Below are 22,388 nucleotides of genomic sequence, written 5' to 3' on the forward strand. Positions count from 1 at the left end.
GCCTCCACTTTGATAGGTTTGGCTGAAAGCTGATCCCGTGGGGTAGATTCTGTCCCAGCCTTAAGAGGTGTCTAAGGCCTACCGTCTTGGGGATTCCTCCAGTCTCCATTAGTGTCTCTCTCTCTCTCTCTCTCTCTCTCTCTCTCTCTCTCTCTCTCTCTCTCTCTCTCTCTCTCTCTCTCTCTCTCTCTCTCTCTCTCTCTCTCCAGAACCTTCTGTTGTGATACAGACCGTAGTAGGAACCGGGCACGGTTGCGTTCTAATCTCAGGGAGGCAGGGGAGTGGCTCACATGGCCCATGAGTCGGGGGGGCTGTCTTGGAGGGCCTCCACTCGTCTCTTTTTCAGCTGTGGAGAGACCAGCCTTGCGTCGTAGCTGTCTGCTGCGAACTTTTAAGATGCAACTCACCGGAGTTGTTGTTGGGTGCTGTCCAGCGGGTTCTAACTTCAGGTGACCCAGCGTCCAGCGGAACCCAGCGCTGCCTGGGCCTGCGCCCTCCTCACAACTCTGCCCATGCTCCATCCAGCCCGGGGTCGCAGCCACCATGCCGATCCATCTTGTTGAAGGGCTTCCTCATTTTACCAAACATACGATCCTTTCCCTCCCGCGCACGTGTCTAATGTGTGGGAGACAAAGGCCCCACCATCCTTATCCCCAGTGTTCCGCGCCAACAGCAAGTTCAAATGCATCGGTCGTTCTGCAGTCGTCCTTATTCGTTGTCCAGCATTCACGTGCATGGGGCGCAATGGGGGAGACCCTGACTTGAGTCAGGAGCGCCTGCGTCTTTGCTCCTCCGCACTTCCAGCAGGTCTGTGCAGCGCATTTATCCAAGACGACACGTCACTTGGCTTCCTGGCTGCTGCTTCCATGAGCGTTGACTATGGATGCGAGCAGAGTGGAATCTCTGGTTTCAATCCGTCTTCACTGATCATGATGTTAAGTATCGATCCAGTTGCAAAGACTTGGGTTGTCTTTAGCTTGAGTTGGCACCCACACAGATCAGGCTGCAGTCCCTGATCTTCACAGCATGGGATGCAAGCCCTCCTCGCTTTCAGCAACCAAGGGCGTGAGACCTGCAGATCACAGGTTGTTAATAAAGCCTTCCTCATTCTCGATCCCAAGTTCTTCTTCATATAATCCAGATGCTCGGATTGTTTGCATAAGTATGGTGGAAGGATACGGCCCCAATGCACACCTGGGCTGATTTTAAATTACTGGGTGCTCCCTTCTTCTCTCAGGCGTCTGCCTGTTGGGCCCACGTACAGGTAGGCTCCACGTGAGCACACGTAGGTATTGAGCATCCCATGCTTCACAATGTTTGTCAAGGTCACACAGTCGAATGCCTTGGCATAGTCAATAAAACACAAGTAAGCATCTTTCTTTCTGCTAAGATCCACCCGGTGTCAGCAATGACCTCCTCGTACCACACCACTGCAGAACCCAGCCTGAACTTCTGGCAGCTCCCCATCAATGGGCTGTTGCCACCATTGGTGAATTATTTTCAGCCAAACTTTGCTTGCACTGGGTATTAATGGTATTACTTGATAATTTCTGCATTCTGTTGGATCGATTTTCTTGGAATCGGAACACATATGGACCTCTTCCAGTTGGGGGCCAACAAGCTCTCTTCCACAGTCCCTGGCAGAGACAAGGAAGGGCTTCCAGTGCCTCATCAGCTTGATGAAGTACTTCAAGTCATTAGTCTTGCAAAATTCTATCATGTGATTTCCAGCTTTGCTTCTGTCACCAAGGTCATATTTTCCAACTACTGTTCCTTCTTCATTTTCCATTTTTGCATTCCAATCATCAATAATCAATGCATCTTGATTGCGTTTGCTCCATTTCAAACCGAAGAATGCTTCAAGTTCTTCACTAGCTTTCGTGGTTGACCATAAATTAGAATCGTCATCGTCTTCACTGGATTTCTTCGTGGGCATATAGATATCATCGATCACAGACCGCATTGCACTTCAAGACGAGTCTTGAAATTTCCCTTACAACGAAGGCGAGGCCACTTCTCGTGAGTTCCCCGTTACTGGCGGCGTCAGCCAGGTGATGGCCAACATGGCCAAGACCTGGCCGTTTCAGTTCACTACTGCCCGGGATATAGACTTTTGTGTGTTCTGTGTCATTTTGGAATATTTCTAATTTTCCTAGATCCATCCTTGGTACGTTCCATGTTCTGATTATTAGTTGGTGTTTGCAGCTGGCCCTTCCCACGGATGGCCCCAAAGCCTTACGTCATCCATGCCAGGACGGCTGGCTCTTCTTTCAGGCGCTCAGTTTCCCTCGGTGGTATTTGGGATGCCTTCCCACCTGAACGGCTCCTCCTCCAGCACGGTCTGATGGCTCCACTGCAATTCCTCCGGTTGCAGTGGCCGCTCCCTCTGGAGCGGAGAGTGCACTCCTGCTTTGCAGTCTGTTCTGCGTCTGGGGGCTCCACTGACACCTGTTCACTGCAGGTGACCCTCCTGGTATGTGAACCGTCTGTGGCACAAGCTCACAGCATCAGCACCCAAGGTGCCCCTGTATGACAGACGAACAGATGGATGGTGGCCTCTACCCAGAGATCGCCACTCCTCAGCAATGGAATGTCTCACAGCAACGACCTCTGTGCCTTCATGTGCGCCTTACCCTGCCTCCGGCACCACATATCGCACATCACCTTCCCCCTTGCCCAATTAACATGTTTTGACCCTCTAAGCCAGCCGTGCACCCTTCTTTGCCCTCCCATTCGTGATAACCATCAAGGAATGCTTCTTGTAGTGTGAAATTTTTTTTTTCTTGTCTCTGTATAATCGTGATCTCATACAATCTCTGTCCTTTGGCGATTGGCTGATTCCGTGCAGTATAATGTTCTGCAGGTCCATCCCTACGTTCGGGTGTTTTGCAGGTTCCGAAGTATTCTTTCACATTTCAGAGCATTGGCTGCGTGTCTGTACTGTCGTTTGCCCATCGGGGCAATCGGAGGCTTCCATCTTTTGCTATAGACACCCCTGCGGCAGTGAACGTGGGTGTGGGCGCATGCAGGCAGGCTGAGGAGTCTGTTTCTCTAGGATAGCTCCCAGGACAGACCCGGCAGAGTACTGTGGGGTTTCTGTCTCTGACTTTCTGAGGAAGCAGCCGCCTGTTGGTCCGGTGCTTCACCGTTTCACAGTCGAGTCTCTGCACCCTCGCCACTGCGTTGTCGTTTGTGAAGTTTTCTATTAGTTTGGGGGTGAGAAATCTTTTCGTCTTGATTTGCATCTCTCGGATGCTCATGATGGAGAGCGCTTCTTCACGTTCCACGGTTGCCTTAATGTCTTCTTCGGGGAGGTGTTTGTTCCTGACCGCTGCCCAGTGCTAACAGGATTATTTGTATTTCTCTGGTTGAGGTGTTGAATTTGTCTATGAATATTAGACACTAGTCCTCTGTCTAATAAGTCATTTGCAACAAGTTTTGGGGGTTTTTCCTCCAAGTCTGTGGGTTTTCTTTTTATTCTTTTTGTCCACATCTCTTGAGGCACCCAAGGGTTTGTTTTTAAAAGGGTCCGGGAATCCAGTTGTGTCGTCAGTGATGTTGGGTAGTTTGCGTGTGGCACATGTTAGGCTCCTATGTTTGCCTCTGCGCTTTCTCTGACGATCCTTGTGGCTCCAGGTTTTCCATTTGGGTCTTTGGTCCATTCTGAGTGTGCTTTCTGTGCGCGACGTGAGACACAGCTACGACGTGAGATGTTTGCTCTCTCACATTCGGAAAGCAAATGGCTATTCAGTTTTGCCAGAACGCAAAAAAGGAGCCCTGGCAGGTGAGTGGTTACATGCTGGGCTGCGATCACATGGTCAGGACGCGGTCCTAAACGACAGCCACCACTTAGGAGAAAGACGGAGCTTAATACGCCCGTCAACAGCGACCGTCTCAGAAACCCAGTTTCCCTGTGAGCATTGACACTGTGGCAGCAAGTGTGGTTTGGGTTTATTTATTAAAGAAAATAGTTTTTTTTTCCCCCTTCATTTAATGTGTTCTGGCCCTTTATCAGAGATCAGCTCTCCACAGGTGAGTTCTCAATTCTGTTCCATCGGTCTGTGCGTCTGTTATTGTGCACGTACCAGGCTGTGGCGACCATGACCGTGCAGTAGGTTTTGAGATCAGGAAATGAGAGGCCTCCTACTTTGTTATTCTGTATGAGAGATTTAGTCAGGGTCTCTTTCCTTCCCATACAGAGTTGGCTATTGGTGTTTTCCATCTCTGTAAGCATCATGTTGGGATCTGGCTGGTATTGTATGTGTAGGTAGTTTGGGGATGGCGTTGACATCTTTACAACGCTCTGTTTCTCTCCAGGAGCATGGCATACGCTTCCACTTAGGTAGGTCTCTTGGTTTCTTGAAGTAATGTGTTAGAGTTTTGTTTCTCTACTTATACGCATTCTTAAGAGTTTCAGCTTTTTGGTGACCGTTGTAATGACATTGGGTTTTTGTGGATTTTTTTCTTTTTCTGAGTTCTTTTTCAGAGCTCTCTCAGTGAGAATCTTTTTTTTGTTTTTTTTTTTTTGTTCTTACATCTCTATACTGGCCATTTTGCTGAAATATTCAACTCGTCCCAAGTTTTCTTGCCAAGTTATAAAAAAACCGATGGTGTGGGACTTGGTATCTAATCTCCAACTACACGAGGGGAGGGGGGGAAAGCCCACCTGCATCCGCTTTCCCCAAGGCTGCGACCGATGAGGCTAAGGTCAGACCTGCCCCACCTGCAGCCCTCCTCACCAATTCTGACAGCAGCTTTGAGGAAACAAACATGACGTGTCTTCTGACCTCCCCCAGCTACACAAGGACAACCCCTCTCATCAGTATCAGCTGGCCAAGGCCAAGTCCCAGGGGATGGAGGTCAGACACGTCTCTATTCGCCAAACATCCTTCCCCAGGCACTTTCTACTTCTTAGCTAGATTCCATAATTCACTACCACGGTCATACGGAACTCACAGCCAATGCTCATGATTTTATAGGGTTTATTAGAGAAGCTAACGGGTTATAATTCGGTGTGCAATTCGAATGGAAATGCTTAGGACACAGGACGGTTTTCTGTCTGTGGTGTCCACAGGCAGGCCTTTCTCTGGCCCTCAGCCTCTTGCCTAGCCTCTACCCTGCATGGGCCATGTTACAGAGATCTTTGAGGGCTCGGAGTAAATGCCCACCGTCCATGCTGCTCTGCTGTAAATCTCAACCTGAAGCCAATCAACCCCACCTAGTTGGGTCAGCAAACCCAGCTGCCCCCGTTATGGCCCACACCCCTCGACTTCGCTTGCTCTGTGGGCTGGGAAGGTTGCTGCGTCCTCCTGCTCGGGCACCTGCCACCGCTCCTCGGATGCTCCTCAGCGGTCGGAGCTGTTTTTTGGATCCAGGAGGCTCAGTGTGCCGGGATCTCAGGGTTCAAAGAACGCACTCCACCCCTCCGTCGCCGCACTTGCTGTTTGTCAGATGCCCCTGTTTCGGAGCCATGGGATTAATCCTCCACAGCCGAAGCATGTAATCCATCCATAGCTTCCCTCCTCACTTACCCAGACGCGTCAGGAAAAGTACAGTCATTTGGGACGGAGCAGCAAAGACTCTGGCTAGAAAAGCCAGATTAAATATTTCACTGCTGCCTGTTTTGTAGGTGTAAGTCCTGCCGTGTGCGGATAGAAAGAGGTTTACTGCTTTTCTGTCTTGGGTGCCTTCAACTTTCCATTGTTGCTGAAAGCTCCGGCTCAGCCCGACAGCACAATATTGAATCAGAGTGGTAATAAAGGAGCCTTATCTGGTCCCTGCTCACAGGGGGCACGTGCGCGGTTCCTCTCCATTTAGAAGAATGCTGCCCACTGCTTTTGCTGCTGTGCCCTTTGTCATCCGGAGCAGCTTCCCTTCTATTCACGTTTTGTTGAGTGTTTTATCGGTGGTAGGTGTTATGTTTTGTCCAAAGCCTTTTCTTGTCCATTGATAGGTAGTTCTTTTTATTTGTTGTATTATGTGATGGATTACATGGGCTATTTTTCCTAAGGTTGAATCATCATCCTCCCTGGCATGAGTCCTACTTGCTTCGGATTCCTTATTATCATTGTTTTTTGATATGACGCTGGATCCTATTGGTTAGAATTTCACCGAGGATTGTTCCGTTCCTGCGGAATACTGGCCTGTAATGTTACTCGGAGTGGCGTCTGTCTGGCTTGGGCTTGCTTGGTAGATGTAGTCGAGGGCATCCCTGGAAGAGTTTGTGTGGAATCCGTGCCAGCTCTTCCCTCAGTGTTTGGAGAATTCACCACTGAAGCCGCCTGGTGCCTGAACTTTCTGTGGTTATTTGGGCGAGGTTTTGTTTTCAATGACCCGATCAATGTCTTCTTCTGTATTGTTCAGTCCGTGTGCATTTGGGTGGGGTGGTACCAGGTGCTGTTGAGTCCGTTCTGGCTCGCAGTGACCTGTGGACAGCAGAACAGAACACGGCCCAGAGCCAGCCATCCTCCAAATCACTGGTTAGTTTGAATCCGATGTTGCAGCCACTGTGTCAATCCATCTTGCCCCGGATCGCCCCCTTTTTGCAGTCCCTCGACTTTACCAAGTTGTCCTTTTCCAGGGACTAGTCTCCCCTGACCACTTGGCCAAAGTCCAGGCGCTGAAGTGCCATCTTGGCTTCTAAAGAGCATTTGGCTCTACCTGTCCCAGACAGACATGGCCGTTCTTCAGATAGCCATAACACTTTCAGTATTCTTTGCCAGCAACATAATCCAAACGCATCTGTTCTCCTTTTATTCAATGCCCAACTTTCGTATGCATGTGAGGCGGTCGAAAGTGCCAGGCCTTAGGGCAAGCACACTTTCGTCCTCAAAGCAGCATCCTTGAAACGGTGCTTGGAAGAGGCTTGGCGCTGCACACTGACCCAGCGCAAATCAGCCTTTGATCTTCTGACTGCTGCTTCCATGGGCATGGATCCAAGCGAGGTGAGATCCTTGATAACCACAGTCTTTTCTCCATTCTTCAAGATGTTGCCTATCGGCCCACTTTTGAGGACTTTGGCTTTCTTCATCAGCGAGTGCTTCAAGCCCTCCTCACCTTCAGCAAGCAGGGTCGTGTCCGCTGCACAGTGAAGGCTGTTGATGAGCGTCCTCCAAACCGGATGCGTGCTCTTCTTCGGACAACCCAGCTTCTCGGATTAGGTGCCCAGCACACAGTCTGCACAAGTACAGTGAGAAGATGCACACCGTTCTTGCTTTTACAGCACTGCCTCTCGATCCAGGCACACGTTCCGCACGAGCACAGTGAAGCGTCCTGGAATTCCCGCTCTCCTCAAGGCTGTCTATGATTTGTCATGATCCACACGGCCTAGTGACCTTCGAATAGTCAACAAAACACAAGTGAACATCTTTCTGATAGCTTCTGCTTTGAGCCAGGATCCATCTGACACAGCTCTTCTGAATCCACCCTGACCCTGCGGCAGCTCCCTGGGAAGGGACCACTGTAACAGTTGTTGGACGATCTTCAGCAAAATCTCACCTGCGTGTGATGCCAACGATGTAGCTCTACAATTGGCGAATTCCGTTGGGTCGCTATTCTTGGGAATGGGTACAGATCTGGATCTTTCCTAGTCGGATGGCCAAGTAGCTGTCTTCCAAATTACTTGGCATCAATCGATGAATGCGTTCAGAGCTTCACCAACCTGTTAAAACCTTTCCGTTGGTGTTCTGTCAATTCCTGGAGCCTTGTGTTTGGCTAATGTCTCCGGTGCAGATTGGACTTCTTTCTTCAGTACCATTGGTTCTTGATCATAGGTTAGCTCTTGCAGTGCTTGCATGTTGACTAGTTCTTTTGGGTACAGTGACTCTGTGTGTTCTTTCCATCTTTTGACGCTCTCTGCGTTGTTCACTATTCGGCCCACAGAATCTTTCAGTATTGCAAGTTGAGGTTTGAATTTTCAACCCAGTCCTTCCTTTTCAGTCTTCTAACTCTAGGGTTTGCACGATTCATTATAATGTTTTTACTTTATCTTCTTGAGCTGCCCTCTGCAGCAATGATAGCCCTTATTCCATGTCCTCTTTTCCTGTGCAGTTTTAGAAACTTTATTGCTTCTTCCATCGGCTGTAGCTACTCTACCTTTAAGGGTGAGTTTCAAAATCTCTTCTGACATCCATGCCGAATTTCCTTCTTGCGGGATCTTCTTGGTCGCACCCCCACAGAGCATCGGGTCTTCTGCCACTAGCTTTCAGTGCATCGCATCTGCTCCTGAAATGCAGGTGGGATACACACAATGTTGTGTTTTGACTCTCATGGACTTGTTTTTATGTTCTTCTGCTTCGACCTGAGCTTCCATATGAACAATTGGTTTTCTGTCCCACAGTCAACTGCTGGCTGTGGTTTAGCTGCTGATATTGAGCTTATCCATGGTCTGTCTCTTCCCACAGATGTAATCTTCCAGCTGGAGAAATCTATGTGTTGTTGAGAAAATATTTTTATGATGAAGCTATCGTTGGTCTTTCGAAACTCTGTCATGTGATTTCCAGCTTTGTTTCTGTCAGCAAGGCCTTCCAGTGTCGTGGCAACTCACAAGTCACACAGCTCAGCACACTGACAGGCAAGGGGTGGATTCATATGGGTGGGTCGTGTGTTTCTGGACATTTGTCCATTTCTTCCAGGTTTCCAAATTTGTTAGAGTATGGTATGCTGGATAATCTTCCACTTGGGGTCCTCTTTATTTCAGCTGGTTCTGTTAAGACACCCTCGTTTCCTTTTCAGTCATCTGCAACTTCTCCTTTGCTTCCTTTGTTGATTGGCCAGTCACTCCGTCAAGTTTGTCAACCATCTGCAAGAACTAACTTCTTCCCTTGATGATTCTTTCTGTTTCATTTATTTCTGCATTCATTTTTCTCTTTGTTTGTTCTGGCTTATTTTGCTGCTCTTATTCTAATGGTTGGAGATTAGGGATTGGGGTGCTGATCTGGGATCTCTCCTCGTTTGGTGTGTGTGTGTTGATCACTCTAAGTTGCCCTCTGAGTACTCATTTTGCTGTGTCCCACAGGTCCTGGTATGTTGTGTTTTCATTGTCATTGGATTCAGAGGGATGTCTTTATGTCACACCCCACAACCCCATTACTCAGTAGTTTTTTAAGCAGAAAGGTAGTCAATCTCCTTGTATCTCATTTTCCTTAACCTACCTATTGTAGATTTCAAATTTTATAGCTTTGTTGTGTGAGAAGATGCCTTGTAGTATCTCAGTGTTTTAAAATTTCTCAAGGCTTGCTTTGTGACCTAATAGAGGGTCTACTCTGGAAGGATCCCCGTGCACTGGAGGAAAGTGTGTATTGAGTTTTGTTGGGTGAAGTGTTCTGTTGGTTTCCTGTGTTCTTTAGATCGATCATACCTGGATTGGGTTTCTGTGTAGTTCTAGAAAGCTGCGTGTTAAAGTTTCTGACTATCATTGTCAAGTGAGTCGTCTAGGTCTCTTTCCCGTTCTTTTGTTTGATTTATGCATTTTGGAGCTCCAAGATTGCAGACGAAGTCACGTGAACGCTGGGCTTGGGGAAGAACGTGGAGGGCACCATGGACTTCCAGCAAAGAAAGCCACGTCTGCTTTGAAAGAAGTACAGTCACAGTGCTCCTTAGCAGTGGGGACGCCAAGACTGCATCTCACACACTTCAGATGTCCTAACACGAGAGTCCAGTGCCCGGAAAGGGACGTCCTGTGCAGTAAGACAGAGGGTCAGTGAGAGAGAGAAGGGTGGACAAAGTGTGGCCCAACACAGGACCACTGGGAGCTGGGTGCCGGAGCTGTGCGTCGGGACTGGCTTGCTTGCACCTCACGACGGCAGCACCCGCGGGTGCGTAATTGTTCATTACAACAGCCCCTCTTATTGGATCAGGGCATTAATCATTGTGTCGTGCCCCCTTGCTCATTCCCGTGGGTTTTGACGTGGAGTCTTTGTGCCAGACACGAGCAGGGCCACTCTCCTTCCCCTTGGATTGCTGCCTCCCCGCTCTGTCTTCCCGCCCTTTGCTACCTTCTGAACTTCTCGTGGTCACGTGCAGGAAGGGGAGGGTGGTACCCACAAAGACATCTGAGTGGGTGGGTGGGGGGTAAGGTCTCAGGGCTGTTGGTAACGAGTGTAAACAATTAAATACAAAGTGGAAGATCCGAGATGTAAAACGCCCACCTAATCACATTTTTTCGAAGTGGTTAAAAATAAATAAGTAAATCAAAGAGCATCTGTGGTGGTGGTGGTGGTGGTGGCGGTGAGGTGCCCCCGAGTGGGTCCGACCCACAGCCTGGCTGTGGGGGGAGAGGAGGCTTTCTGCTCCTTTCATCACAGGAGTCGGAACTGACGTAATCTGAGTCGAGTTGGAGTTTTTTGTTTGGAATGAGTTTCAAATTATCTGCATTTCCTCTCCACCCTTTATTCCGCCTTTTTGGTTGGTCACTGTCAGTATGATAGACTGATGTCGCTGGTTGTCCCGGTCTTATTTTTACGCTGATCACGGTTCTGTAAGGAGCATAGTTGATCTTGGTGACATGCTGGGTGGAGCGCACTTCCCAGAGACACGTGGACACAAACACACAACAGCCCCAACGGCTGGGGTCTGGCAAATGCGGTCATAAGAGGGCAGCTTCTACCCACCAGGACCTCCCGCACACCAGCAGGATAACAGCCCCCTCGAAAGGGTAAGAACTTGACAGAGAAGAGCAAACTAAGAAAATCTACCCGGACGAAGGAAACACTGAAGACCGGAGCCGAAGTAAATGAAACTGAGAAACAAAACCGCAGAAAGAAGCAACAAAGCCAGACGTTGGTTCTTTGAAAGAAAATTTGCCAGTCTTTGCAAGAGTGACGGAGAGAGAGGAGCACCAATGACAAAGGGGAAAGGCAAGTGACCATGATAAGACAGGAAGTAGGAGACACCACCCACCCAGTGGACGCAATAGAAACAAGGCGGATTACGATGGAATCCTCTGAGCCGGCAGCCAATGGGATAACTCAGATGAAATGGACATAGAGGCTCACACTTTACCCAGATGGACTCACGGGAAATGGAAACGTTTCAAGGGACCCACAGGGAAACAATCGAACCAGTGACCAAACACCTGCCGGTTAACCACCTCCTGGACCGGATGCCATGACTGGGGGGTCTCCAAGCTTTGAGGGAAGGATGGACACCAATCCTATTTAAACTTCACAAAGATCGTGAGGGAAGGCATCCTCCCTGATTTATTCTATGAGACAAACAAAGCACAGGGACCATAAGACACCGCAAGAGAAAAAGACAACCGATGGGTCAGTGACCCCTGTGAATTCCAGTGGCAGCATCGTGAACAGCACACTACGGGCCAGAGTACAGCAGCACATGACCAGGGCCCTCCTCCATGACCAGGCAGGATTGATTTCGGAAACGCAGGAAGGGTCCGATATGAGGAAATCAATCAGCCGAGCATATACATCAACGGCACACAGGGAAGAGCCGTGTGAGGGGACTACGGGGACAGAAGAGGCGTCTGATAAACACCAACACTGTTTCCTAATGAAATCCCCCAGGAAGCTGGACCAGACGTGAGATTTTGCAATATGATTCATTGCACACAGGAAAATCCATCATGTTATGTAACGGAGACAGACAGCGAGCTTTCCCCTTGGAAAGTGGGGAAAACTCTTGGGAGAAGCAAAAGGTGCCTGCTCCCGTCACTTCTGTTCAGCAAAGTGTGAGAAATCCTAGTTTTGGAGCCTTAAGACAAGAAAAAGGAAATGTTTAAAAGTCAAGAAAAAGAAATAATAGCTCTTTGGAAAAGATGAAATAAAATTATGACATGTATATATATACACACACATACACACAAACACAGAGAGGGAATATATGAACATATGTCATAATTTTACTTTATGAGAGCAGCGGTTCTCAACCTGTGGGTCGAGACCCTTTTGGGGGGGGTCGAATGACCTTTTCACGGGGTCGCCCGATTCATCACAGTAGCAAAATGACAGTGATGAAGTAACAACAGAAATCATTCTATGGCTGGGGGTCCCCACCACATGAGGAGCCATATGGAAGGGTCGCGGCCTGAAGAGGGTTGAGGGCCACTGCTGTAGACCGTCCATCGGCCTGAGTGAAAGGAGTCCGTCACAAGAGGACGCGTGTTGTCTGGGAACTCTGTTAGGTTAGCAGGGGCCTAGGGGGCTCTCTTACCAAAGGGAGCCGACTTTGGAACTCTGAGAGAGTGGGGTAAGCTATTGGCGGGAGGTGCAGAAGAGAGAGAACTCGTCGAAACTACTGAACACAAAACCGAACATCTGAAATGCAAAGCACCCCCCGCCCTGCTTAATTCACACGTTTTAAAATTGGGAAAATAAGTAAAATAGAACATGTTGTTGTGGTTGTCGTGTGCCAGGGAGTCAGTTCTGACTCACAGCAAGGCCACGGACAGCAGGAGGAGACGTCAGCCGAGCCGGACCATCCTCTCCACGCTCCTCCTTTGAGCCCACCGTGACAGCTAAGGTGTCGGTTGCCTTGTTGAAGGCCCTCCTTGTTTTCAGCGCCCCTCTACTTGACCCAGCATGATGTCCTGCTCCCAGGACTGCTCTCTCCGGAGGCCATGCTCACAGCGTGTGTGGTGAGCTCTCAGCACCCGTGTGCATAAGGCGCGTTCTGGCTGTACTTCCGGCAGTTCGTCGTCAATGCGGTACTTTTGAGTGCCATAGCCTGACACAGGCGGCACTTCGAAGGCCTCGGTTCTCATTTGACCTCCCTTATCCATTGCCCAGCTCTGCACGCACTTGGGGCAATCGGAAATACCGTGGCTTGTGGCGGGCGCGCATTCGCCTTTAGAGTGACATCCTTGCTTTTGACCCTTGGAAGAGTTATTTTGCAGTATGTTTGCTCGAGTTAATAACATTGTTTGTTTTTCTGACTGCTGCTTCCGTGAGCATTGCTTGTGGATAAAAATAAATTTAAATCCTGTGTGTCATCTACGTATCACAGGTGGTTAATAAGCCACGCTCATTGCCTCATAGTTCGACGTTTGCCTTAGTTGATCGGCAGGGGCATAAGCCTGGCACGCCTCTTGTCCTGTCTTCTTAACTCCTGAGTCAGCCTCTTCTTCTGTTTGAACAAATGCCTTTGGGTCTGTGGACAATCCTGTACACACACAATGAAGTGTTCTGGAATGCCCCTTCTTCGCAGGGTGATCCACAATCTGTTAGGATCCACACATAATCGTGCCTTTGAGTCATTCATAAAACACAGGTTGACTTCTTTCCCGCCGTCTCTGCCTTCAGCCAAGATGCGTCTGTGTGAGTAGCTGCCCGCTCTGCCACGAGCCCAGACAGACTGGAGGGACCTGACCCCCAGGACTAGACATGTTGGCGAAAGCGTCTAGACAAGAACCCTGACCAACGGGAGACAAGGAAGAACGGAATGCCACATTCTCATGGAGCCCAATCCCCCAAACAATTGTCCTGAGATGACGGTTAAACAAGAAAAAAATCCCCTGGAGTGTTCTTGAACGCAGCCCCCCCAAAAAGAGTTTCCCTTATAATTAAGAATGTCTACCTTCAGCACTGTGCTTTTCAAATAAATACTAAGTGGAATCAAACGGGCCACGCTGGAATGATTGCATAGGCTAGAAGGCGCCTTGGTGACATAGTGGTTATGTGTTGGGTTGCAAACCTCAAGGTCAGCGGTTTGAAGCCACCACAGGGGCTCTGGAGGAGACAGACCAGGCTTCCAACTCCGGAAGAGTTACATTCTGTAAAGAGTTACAATCTCAGCAACTCGTATGGGCACTTCTGCCCTGTCATGCAGCGTCACAAGAGTAGGCATGAATGCCGTGGCCGTTAGTTGATCTTTGCCTTAGCGAGGAACGAGTCCCTGTGAACAGGGGAGGAACCATTCAGAAACGATACACGAGGGAGGCTGGTGCTGATCTGTAGCAACCCGATGTCCAACAGAACAAAAGCCAGCCTCACCGTGTTCTTAAGTGGAAGCCCAGTGTTGCTGCCACCCTGCCTCTCCGTCTTGTCCAGAGTCTCCCTCTTTTTTGTTGCCCCTGACTTTACCAAATGAGAGGTCTTTCCCCAGAGACGAATCTCTCCTGACAACGGGTCCGAAGTACACGAGACGCAGTCTCACCATCCTTGCCTCGAAGGAGCACTCTGGCTGTACTTCCTCGGAGACAGGTCAGTTTGTTCTCCGGGCAGCCCGTGGGACTCTCAATATGTACCAAGACCACCATTCAAATGCATCGACTCTTCTTTGGTCTTCCTCAGTCAATGCCCAACATTCACGGGCACAGGAGGTGATTGACAAGGCCACGGCTTGGGTCGGGTGCCCCTCAGTCCGCACAGTAGCACCCTTGTCAGCCCTGTCAAGAGGGCTCAGCAGCAGGTTCACCCAAAGCAACATGGCGCCAGAGTGCTTGACGGTGGCCTCCATGAGCCTTGACTGTGGATCCAGTGACGAAGAACCATCTGCTGACTTCCTTCTCTTCTCCATTTAACATGAAGCTGTCGACGGACCCAATGGTGAGCACTTTCGTTTCCTTTACATGGAATTGTAGTCCATGCTGAAGGAAGGCTGTGATCCTTGACCTTCAGCAAGGGCTTCAAGTCCTGCTCACTGGCAGCAAAGCGAGGCTGTGTCATCGGCAACAGGTATCGCTAACCGGTCCCTGTGGGACGGTTGGAGGACCCTGTGCTGTGGATGAGGCGGGGTCAGAACTTACTGTTATTTGAATGCCAGCTCATACACACACCGTGGTTTGGGTTTTGTTTTTTAATATTTAAACATGTCTCTGTGACCAGTAGATGAATTCTCGGGAATATTCTTGTCTTAGTCTTGTTAGGTGCCTTAAAGGAGAAGAAGAAGTTTCATGAAAACAATGACTTCCAAGGGAATATTCTGGACCAGTTAATTCAAGACAGGGGACTCAGAATTTTATTCTAACCCTTTTTTTCGGAGGGGGGGAGCGGGGAGAGGGGATCTTAAAGGGCTAAATCATCTTGATAGGTTTTCCTAAAGGACACAGGGCGATCCTGGGGGCTTATGAGGAAGCGGGAACCTGCACGGGTACGAAAAGGGCCAGGACAGCTGTGCTGAGAAATGGTTTTCTGTCGAGACAGTGCGCTTGTTCCTTCTGCAGGGTGACCGGGGCTGCCCTGGGGGAAGTCCCCTCCTCGCACCCACCCTCCGGTCCTGGGTGCCCATTGATGAGCCATTCACCGCCCCCCCCATCCTCAGAGCCCATGGAAAGGGAACATGAGTTGCAGTCTTGCAAGGATGCCAGCCTGCTGTCTTCGCGTGGCGTCAACCGAAGCGTGGAGAATCCGTCGGCGCTGCACAGATGGAAATGCTGTCTTGAGACTTGCTTGGACCCCGGTGGAAGCCATGCCAAGAAACAGCAGCTTCCTACTTGGGTCTATTTGTTAAATAAAGGTTTCTATGGTCTTATAGGGATGCTGTTGGAACTACTGTCACACTCCCCCAAGCAACACAAATAAATCCAATGGATTCTTTAAAAATAAATTAAAAATCACAGCCGTAGAAAACATTCATGAGGCTCGGAAACCGCGCTCTAGGTTGCTGTGAGTTGGAATTGACTCTGTGGCACACTGCCGCAGCAGGTGGCTCTATATCGGAAAGAAAATGCTGGAAGATCAATGGCGTAGTCTCTGGTGAGCTTAAGGGGGATTGGCTCTTTAGAGTCGGACAAGCAGGTGATCTACTCTGCACGCCTAGAGGGGCATCTACAAGACACGAACAAGTTACGACTGCTATTCATATTTCTGAACTAGCTTTTAATCCCCAAATGATGAAGTTGATTGGCTTTTACCAACCTCTGCCTCCTGGAATTGACCAGACATGCAAGCAGGGTGAGTTGATAGTCACTGGGGAGTAGCACACGGAGGTGGAAGAAGACAGAGCCGTGGGTGGAAAATGCAGCCTTGGTGATGGAAAAGGAGACTGTAGGGCAGAAGTGTGCAAAGCCAGCAACACCAATGGCGGCTGTCCATGTCTGTGGCCCTCACCAGGTGGAATCCCCACCGGTGGAAAGTGGCGGCAGGGCTCGCTGGGGAACTGATCATCACTAGGCTGGCCCAAATTGGAGCTGAAGGAAACGAAACCCAAGTATGACCTTGAGTGTGCCCCAGCTGAAATGGGAGACCATCTGAAAAATAGATCTGCCACACTGAACACTAACAACCAGAGACCAGGCGGGGTTGTGACATTAAGGACGTCCTACGTGACAAAAGCAAAAGGTCATTAAGAAGACAGGCACGAAAGAAAAGACCAAAATAGGTGTCAGAAGAGGCTCTGAGTCTTAGATTTAAATAGAGAGGACCTGAAATGAACGGCAGAAATAATGAAGTCTTTAAAGGGCTGAAACGCACGACTTCAAAGGGCAAGGTGCGGGCAAGGACCTGGAGTCAGAAAAGGGAAGGTCACACTTGGCATCTCTCGAGAAGGAAAAGAAAACGTAGCCTCGAGTTGCAATCCTGAACGATTCTGTGGGCAAGATATCGAATGGCACGAGCGTCTCCAAGAGCGATGGGAAGAGTGCAGTCACTGGTGCAAACAGCCCTGGTTGGCGGTCAACCGCTTTAGCGGTCGCATGCGACCAAGAACCAGCCATGCTGCAGGAAGAAGTGCAAGTGACGTGGAAGACATCGGTAAAAAACCGCTTCCAGGAATTGACCGAATACCACCTGGAACGCTTCAACAGATGGAGGCAGCCGTGGAAGGGCCAAAATATGTGGAAGACAGTAGCCTGGCTAACTGGGAAAATCCCTACGGAGGCTTCCTCGAGGTGGGAAGTGGCTCAAGGCACTGAACACCAACTACATACGTCTCCTGGCCAAGGCGTTCGACTGCTAATGCAATGGTCGATAATTCGAAGCCTAGTGGTGAGCAAGACGTGGAAGCGGGCTTCCATAAACCTCACTGCCTGCTGGCAGAGTGGGTCATGGGTTGCTCTGGGAAGTACGAGGTCAGCAGTCTGAAACCACCCTAGGAAAGATGAAGACCTCTTCTCCCGCAGAGTTACAGTCTGGGAAGCCCACAGAGGCCATTCTCTCCTGTCCTGCATCAACTCACTGGCCAGGAATGAGAGCCACTCCGTGGGAGAAAAACGTGGCAGGCTGTCTCCGTAAATATGACCCCTGGGGGCAACACAAGGGGCTCTTCTCTGCCATCAGCTCGGCAAGAGTTGGCAATGACTCAACAACAGCAGGCTGGAGGCTTTTGTTACACACACACACACACACACAATAGCCTATATGTTTTATCAAAAATATGATATATTCATGTGTGTGCATATTGTGTGTATATATATTCATGTGTATGCATGTGTGTATGATATATTCATGTGTATGCGCGCGCGCGTGTGTGTGTGTGTGTGTGTGTATCATGCTCTTTTGTAATCCTTCTAACTTCACCCAATCCTGTTCCCAGGGAAACTCTGGTCTGTTTCCGGCACGATAGATTATTTCAAATGTAGAGTATTTTATATTTTAAATGACTAGAATCATGGAACATAGTAGATTATCATCCACTTTTATTTTCACTCAGCATAATTATCTCAGATTTATTCATGTTACTGCACCGGTCTCTCAGTTGCTTTTACGGCTCAGAGCACTCCGATGGATAAGTAATCCTTTCAACGACTCACATATGGGCGGGCATGGTGCTCTCTCTCTCATTTTAATTCAATTTATGTCTTGTCTCGATTATGTCTCCCACGTTCATTAAGTCTGAATAAGTTGTTTGTTCTCTGCCCAGTTCCTTCGTGTGTAAGTTTCCATTAGCTGACACTTCTTGGCAGTGCAGGCTCTTTGGAAGTGTTGAGTGTGGCTCAGTTTCCAAGTGCGTGTGCGACCATTGTGAGCAGAGGACGCATCTTGTCTCGCTTCGGTCCTTGACCGTGTGTTGGGTTCCGTGTGGTTTACAAGGGTTAGGGGGATGTTCCTTATGCACTTGAGAAGGGCCTGCTGGTCCTAGTGGCTGAGTGGTCAGTGAAGATTCACTAGGTCTAGTCCACACTCTTCAGGCTAACCACAAGGTCAGCGGTTCAAACCTACCGGCAGCTTGGGAGACATGAGGCATCTGCTCCTGTAAAGATTTCCAGCCCCAGAATTCCTAGGCAGGGTCCTTGTGAGGGGACTCAGGGGAGAGATGCCCAGTGGAGTGGGGTCTCTATCGGGTGCCGAGAAAGACCATGTGAAGTCTTCAGATCAACGTCGTCAGTTGACTTATTTCTCCTTTCCATTTTTTCAGGTTTTGGATTAGGGGGGGGCCCTCCATAGGGGTGTGTACATTTAGGGTTTTTCGTGGCAAATTAATTCTTTACTTTTGTGTAACTCTTCTGCTAACACCTGGTGATTCTTCACCTGCTTGTTTAGAAGTCTTCTCTCTGAAATCCATGGCGTCACTCGTGCTTCGTTTGGATTGGCATTTGCTTGGAAACTCTTTCCCTGCCCTTGACTCGTTTTCCCAGAGGCCGGCGAGCTTTGTCTGTGGAGAGCTGGGAAAGAAATATTTGGGTCTCTATGGGTCAGGGACGGTCTCCCCTCCTCCTCACCTTCTTTTCCTTCATCACAACTCTTTGAAAGAATCAACATCTTGTGTTTATTTGGGGGTTTCAATCACTGGAATATGCTGTATCAGGGAATGGTTTCCTTTGAGCGTATCCTGTTTGGGGTTCACAGGGGGGTCGCTATGAGTCAGCACTGGCTAGACCGTAGTCTGGCTTGGTGCTTTTTCAGTTTTGTTGAATGAACGAGGGAGTGGATGCAGGCATGCTAGGTGTGCCGAGGCCCGGCATGGGGACCTGCAGAGGCTTCTTAGGCGCCACTGTGGCAGTCCCCTCGGCCTGTGCCTGCGTCCGGGCTGTCTACTGACAGCGGTTCTTAGCCAGAGCCCAGGGAACACACAGGGCTGTGCTGTGTCTCCGCCCCGCCTCAGGAGGAGACACCCCCCTACCCCACGGGCTCACCTCCAGCCCATCTTCCCTCCTCCCCTCCGCAGGAATGTGTCTCTGGTGAGGAACGTGGAAGCTTCTGGCAAACACACGGTGTGCTACGCAGACCCGGAGACTCGGGGCCAGCTGCTCCGGATGCTCACCCACACCAGGAAGGAACCCGTGTAGGTGACCAAGGGGACCCCCTGCCCTGCACAGTGCCCCGTGACGCAGTGAGCTATAGGTTTGGCTGCTGACGTACAAGGTCAGCAGTTTGAAACCATCAGGAGCGCCACAGGGGAAAGATGAGGCTCTCCTCCACTGCCCTGTCCTGCGTCCAGTCCCAGGAGGCCAGGACGGGAGGGTCCCAGGGCCCGGTCACTTCACAGAGGAGGACACCAAAGCCTAAAGCCCAGCTGCCTGCGAGTTGGCTGTGATGAACTTCAGGAACTGCCCCATCTTCTCCCTGGCCCTTCCAGCCTCACAGCTCCCATCTACCAAAGCACCCTGGCCAGCCGGTCATCTACTGAGCCTGCGCAAAGCAGAAAGTGTGCCAGAACTCCCAGAACTGCCCAAGACGGCGGCACGGGCTCCCACCCACGTCCCCTTGATTGTGTGTGCCCTGGGACTGCACGTCAGCTACACGGGCAGGCTTGGCAGCACCTCACCTGGCCGGTGCTTGCCATAGTCTCACCTGCTATCGCATCCCAATAGAGCTGAGTCTGTGGGCGCTCCCAGCCTCGTGGGTTCCTCTGGGTCTCCTCTTGGGTGCTGAGTTCCCAAGTCACCGGAAGGTTCTCGGGAGGCGTGTGCTTACTAAGTGTTAGCGGCCGAGGGAGCTGGCTTCAGGCCTGCACAGCAGTCAGGCCCTGGAGGTCCAAGTGCGACCCTGAAGCACAGGCTGTAGCCCATAGCTGGTTTCCGCCAGGCTGTTCTAATTGTTCAATTGACTAATGTAAACAAAGGCCTGGGCCTTTCAATTGGGATTTTTGTTTTCAGAATACTACCGGGTCTGATCCCCAAGGCCCTCTGGACCACAGCGGGGACTGAGGCAAAAATGGCCCTCCGATTGGACGTGGGTAAGGTTGGTCACCCACTGAGGGGGTGCCGGCTTCGCTGGGTGCCCTGCCCCACCCCAGCGGTCACAGAGTCCCCTGGGGCGAAGAGCCTGCTTCAGGGGAAAGGGCAGAGGCTATGTTGGGGTGCAGGGTTCAGTAAGGCCAGGTCTGCATCGGGAGCTCCCACATCACGGCTGGTGGTCCTCCAGCACCTTCGAGCCACATCAACCCTAAGGCATCACTGATGGCCCCCTCTCCCCCAGCCCACTCCCCGAGGCCGCAGGACATAGACCGTCTGGCCTTCTTCCGCAATGCTACCGTCCGGCTGCAGCAGCTTCGGCCCGCCGGTTCCCCTGAGACCAGCCCGGCAGCCGAGTGGTGGGTGGTCCAGGAGTGGAGACCCAGCTGTGACCAGAACTGGGGCTGCAGCCGGGACCTGGAGGTGCTGGTGTTCAACGACAAAGTGAGCCCCCAGAGCCTGGGCTTCCTCGCAGGATATGGGTAAGCCCCAGCTGCAGTCTGGCACCTGGTACTCCCTGCCCCCTGCATGCCCCCCCTCCCAGAATTGCCGTAGCAACCCTGGAATCTGGGCCCCCCCCCCCCCCCCCCGTTGACTGCTGAAGGAGCCCTGGTGGTCCAGAGGTTACATGCCGCCTGCGAATGGAAAGGTGGGTTGTCTGAGTGCCCGGGCCAGCTGCTCGGTGGGAGAGGCCATCTGCTTCCATCTGGCAGCCTTGGAAACCCTGTGGGGCCGCTGCCCCGTCCTCTGGGGTTGCTAGGAGTCCAAATTAACTGGGCAGCTGTGGGTCTGCCCCCCGCCCCCCTGCCCCAGGCCTGTCAGCTCAGAGGTACGCTGACTCCTTCCCTAGTTCCTGCTCCTGCCACAGGATCAGGTGGGCACCCATCTGCCCTGCAGCCCCAGGTGGCTCCTGAGATTGCCAGGTGGGACACAGTGTCGGCAAAGCCACTGACAGCAAACACCTGACGGGCAGAACCTGCTCTTGCCTCCCACAGGGACTGACCCCTGCCCTCTGGTCCCCAGTGTGGGGCTGTGTAAACTTGGTGGAGATGGTAGCCCCTCCCCCTGGCCCCCAGCATCGTCAGTCTGTCCATATGGTGGTTCGAGTGGCCCCATCCCCTCCCCCAGCATCACGGGACAGTGTGTGTTGGTGGCCCCATCTCCCAGCATCGTGGGGCCCCTCCCCTGTGGTGATGGTGGCCCCGCGCTCCCCCTCCCCCAGCATCGTGGGACTGTACGTGTCGGTGGTGATGGTGGCCGCCAAGTTCATCCGAGAGCACTTCCACGGCATCTCGCGCTCCATCATGTTCGACGAGCTGCCCTCGGTGGACCGTGTGCTGGCGCTCTGCACAGACATCTTCCTGATGCGCGAGCAGGGCGAGCTGGAGCTGGAGCAGCGCCTCTTCCACAAGCTCCTCTTCCTCTACCGCTCGCCCGAGACCATGATCAAGTGGACCCGCCGGCAGGACGCCGCCGAACCTGCCGCCAGGGCCCCCGCCAGCCTGGGGGGAGCAGCCTAGGGCCCTCTCCCGCCCTCGGAAGGCCCCACTTCAAGCCAGCTGGTGGCTCACCCCACTGCCCCAGACCCTGCATGCAGGCCGGCCGGCCGGGCCTACAGCTGGTGCCCAGCTGGTTCTCGCCCTGAGGCTGCCTTTGTGCCCACACAAGGGACACTCAGTCCCTCCCTGCCCCTTGACCCTGCATCCTGCATCCACAGGGCCAGCCCCCTGGGGGAGTGAAGAGTAGGGGGAGGGAGGGTGCAGGGCCAGCTGCCACGGCTGACCGGGGCCTGCCTGGGGGCAGCTCAGAGGAGAGCTGGTGGACAGCCACCAGGCCCAAAGCCATTAAGCCGCCCAACGACCCATGCAGGCCACTGTGTTCAAACGCCACCACCCCTGGGTTCCCGGGGCTGGAGGGCCTGTGCGGGGCTCTGCTGGGTCTCGGCCAGGCTCTTAATAAACATGAGAATGGCACAAAGCTCTCGCAGTGTCCTCTTGATTTCCGGGGACTGCTGGCCAGGCAGAGGTGGCTGTGGAGCCCAGGACGTGTCCGGCAGAAGGGCAGCTGAGCCTCCCTGGGAAGCCTGAGATAGGACACGCAGGGCGGCCCAGGGACAAAGGCCCACCTGCACTGTCCAAGGCACGGGGTTCTCCAGGCCCCTGCAAATCACTTCCAACCCCCACACGCCAGGCGTCATTATGTCCAGAGACAAGGGGGGCGGTGCTGAATAAACAGGCCTGGGCCCTGTTGGGGAGCCCAGAGCCCCTTCCCCCCACCCCAATGACTCTGGACCTGGGGACCTGGAAAGCACCCCACCCACCAGGCCAGGCAGGCACCTCCTCTCTGGGCTCGGGCCTCTCCTGCACACTGCCCAGAAGTC

The 22,388-nt window shown here is 51.7% G+C and overlaps 1 protein-coding gene across 1 annotated transcript in view; it reads left to right on the forward strand.

Annotated features, from left to right (window-relative positions):
* The window catches only part of LOC142422281 (piezo-type mechanosensitive ion channel component 2-like), a 151,622-nt gene extending 130,048 nt beyond the window's left edge, over positions 1–21,574 (forward strand). The window contains exons 48-51 of the mRNA XM_075527687.1: positions 19,000–19,116; positions 19,931–20,010; positions 20,253–20,490; positions 21,231–21,574. Of these exons, the coding sequence (XP_075383802.1) occupies positions 19,000–19,116; positions 19,931–20,010; positions 20,253–20,490; positions 21,231–21,528 (733 nt within the window). The 3' untranslated portion in view covers positions 21,529–21,574. The remainder of the gene's footprint in view (positions 1–18,999; positions 19,117–19,930; positions 20,011–20,252; positions 20,491–21,230) is intronic.
* The last annotated feature ends 814 nt before the right edge of the window (positions 21,575–22,388 follow it).

This window comes from Tenrec ecaudatus, chromosome 12 (genome assembly GCF_050624435.1).
Source record: "Tenrec ecaudatus isolate mTenEca1 chromosome 12, mTenEca1.hap1, whole genome shotgun sequence".
NCBI lineage: Eukaryota > Metazoa > Chordata > Mammalia > Afrosoricida > Tenrecidae > Tenrec > Tenrec ecaudatus.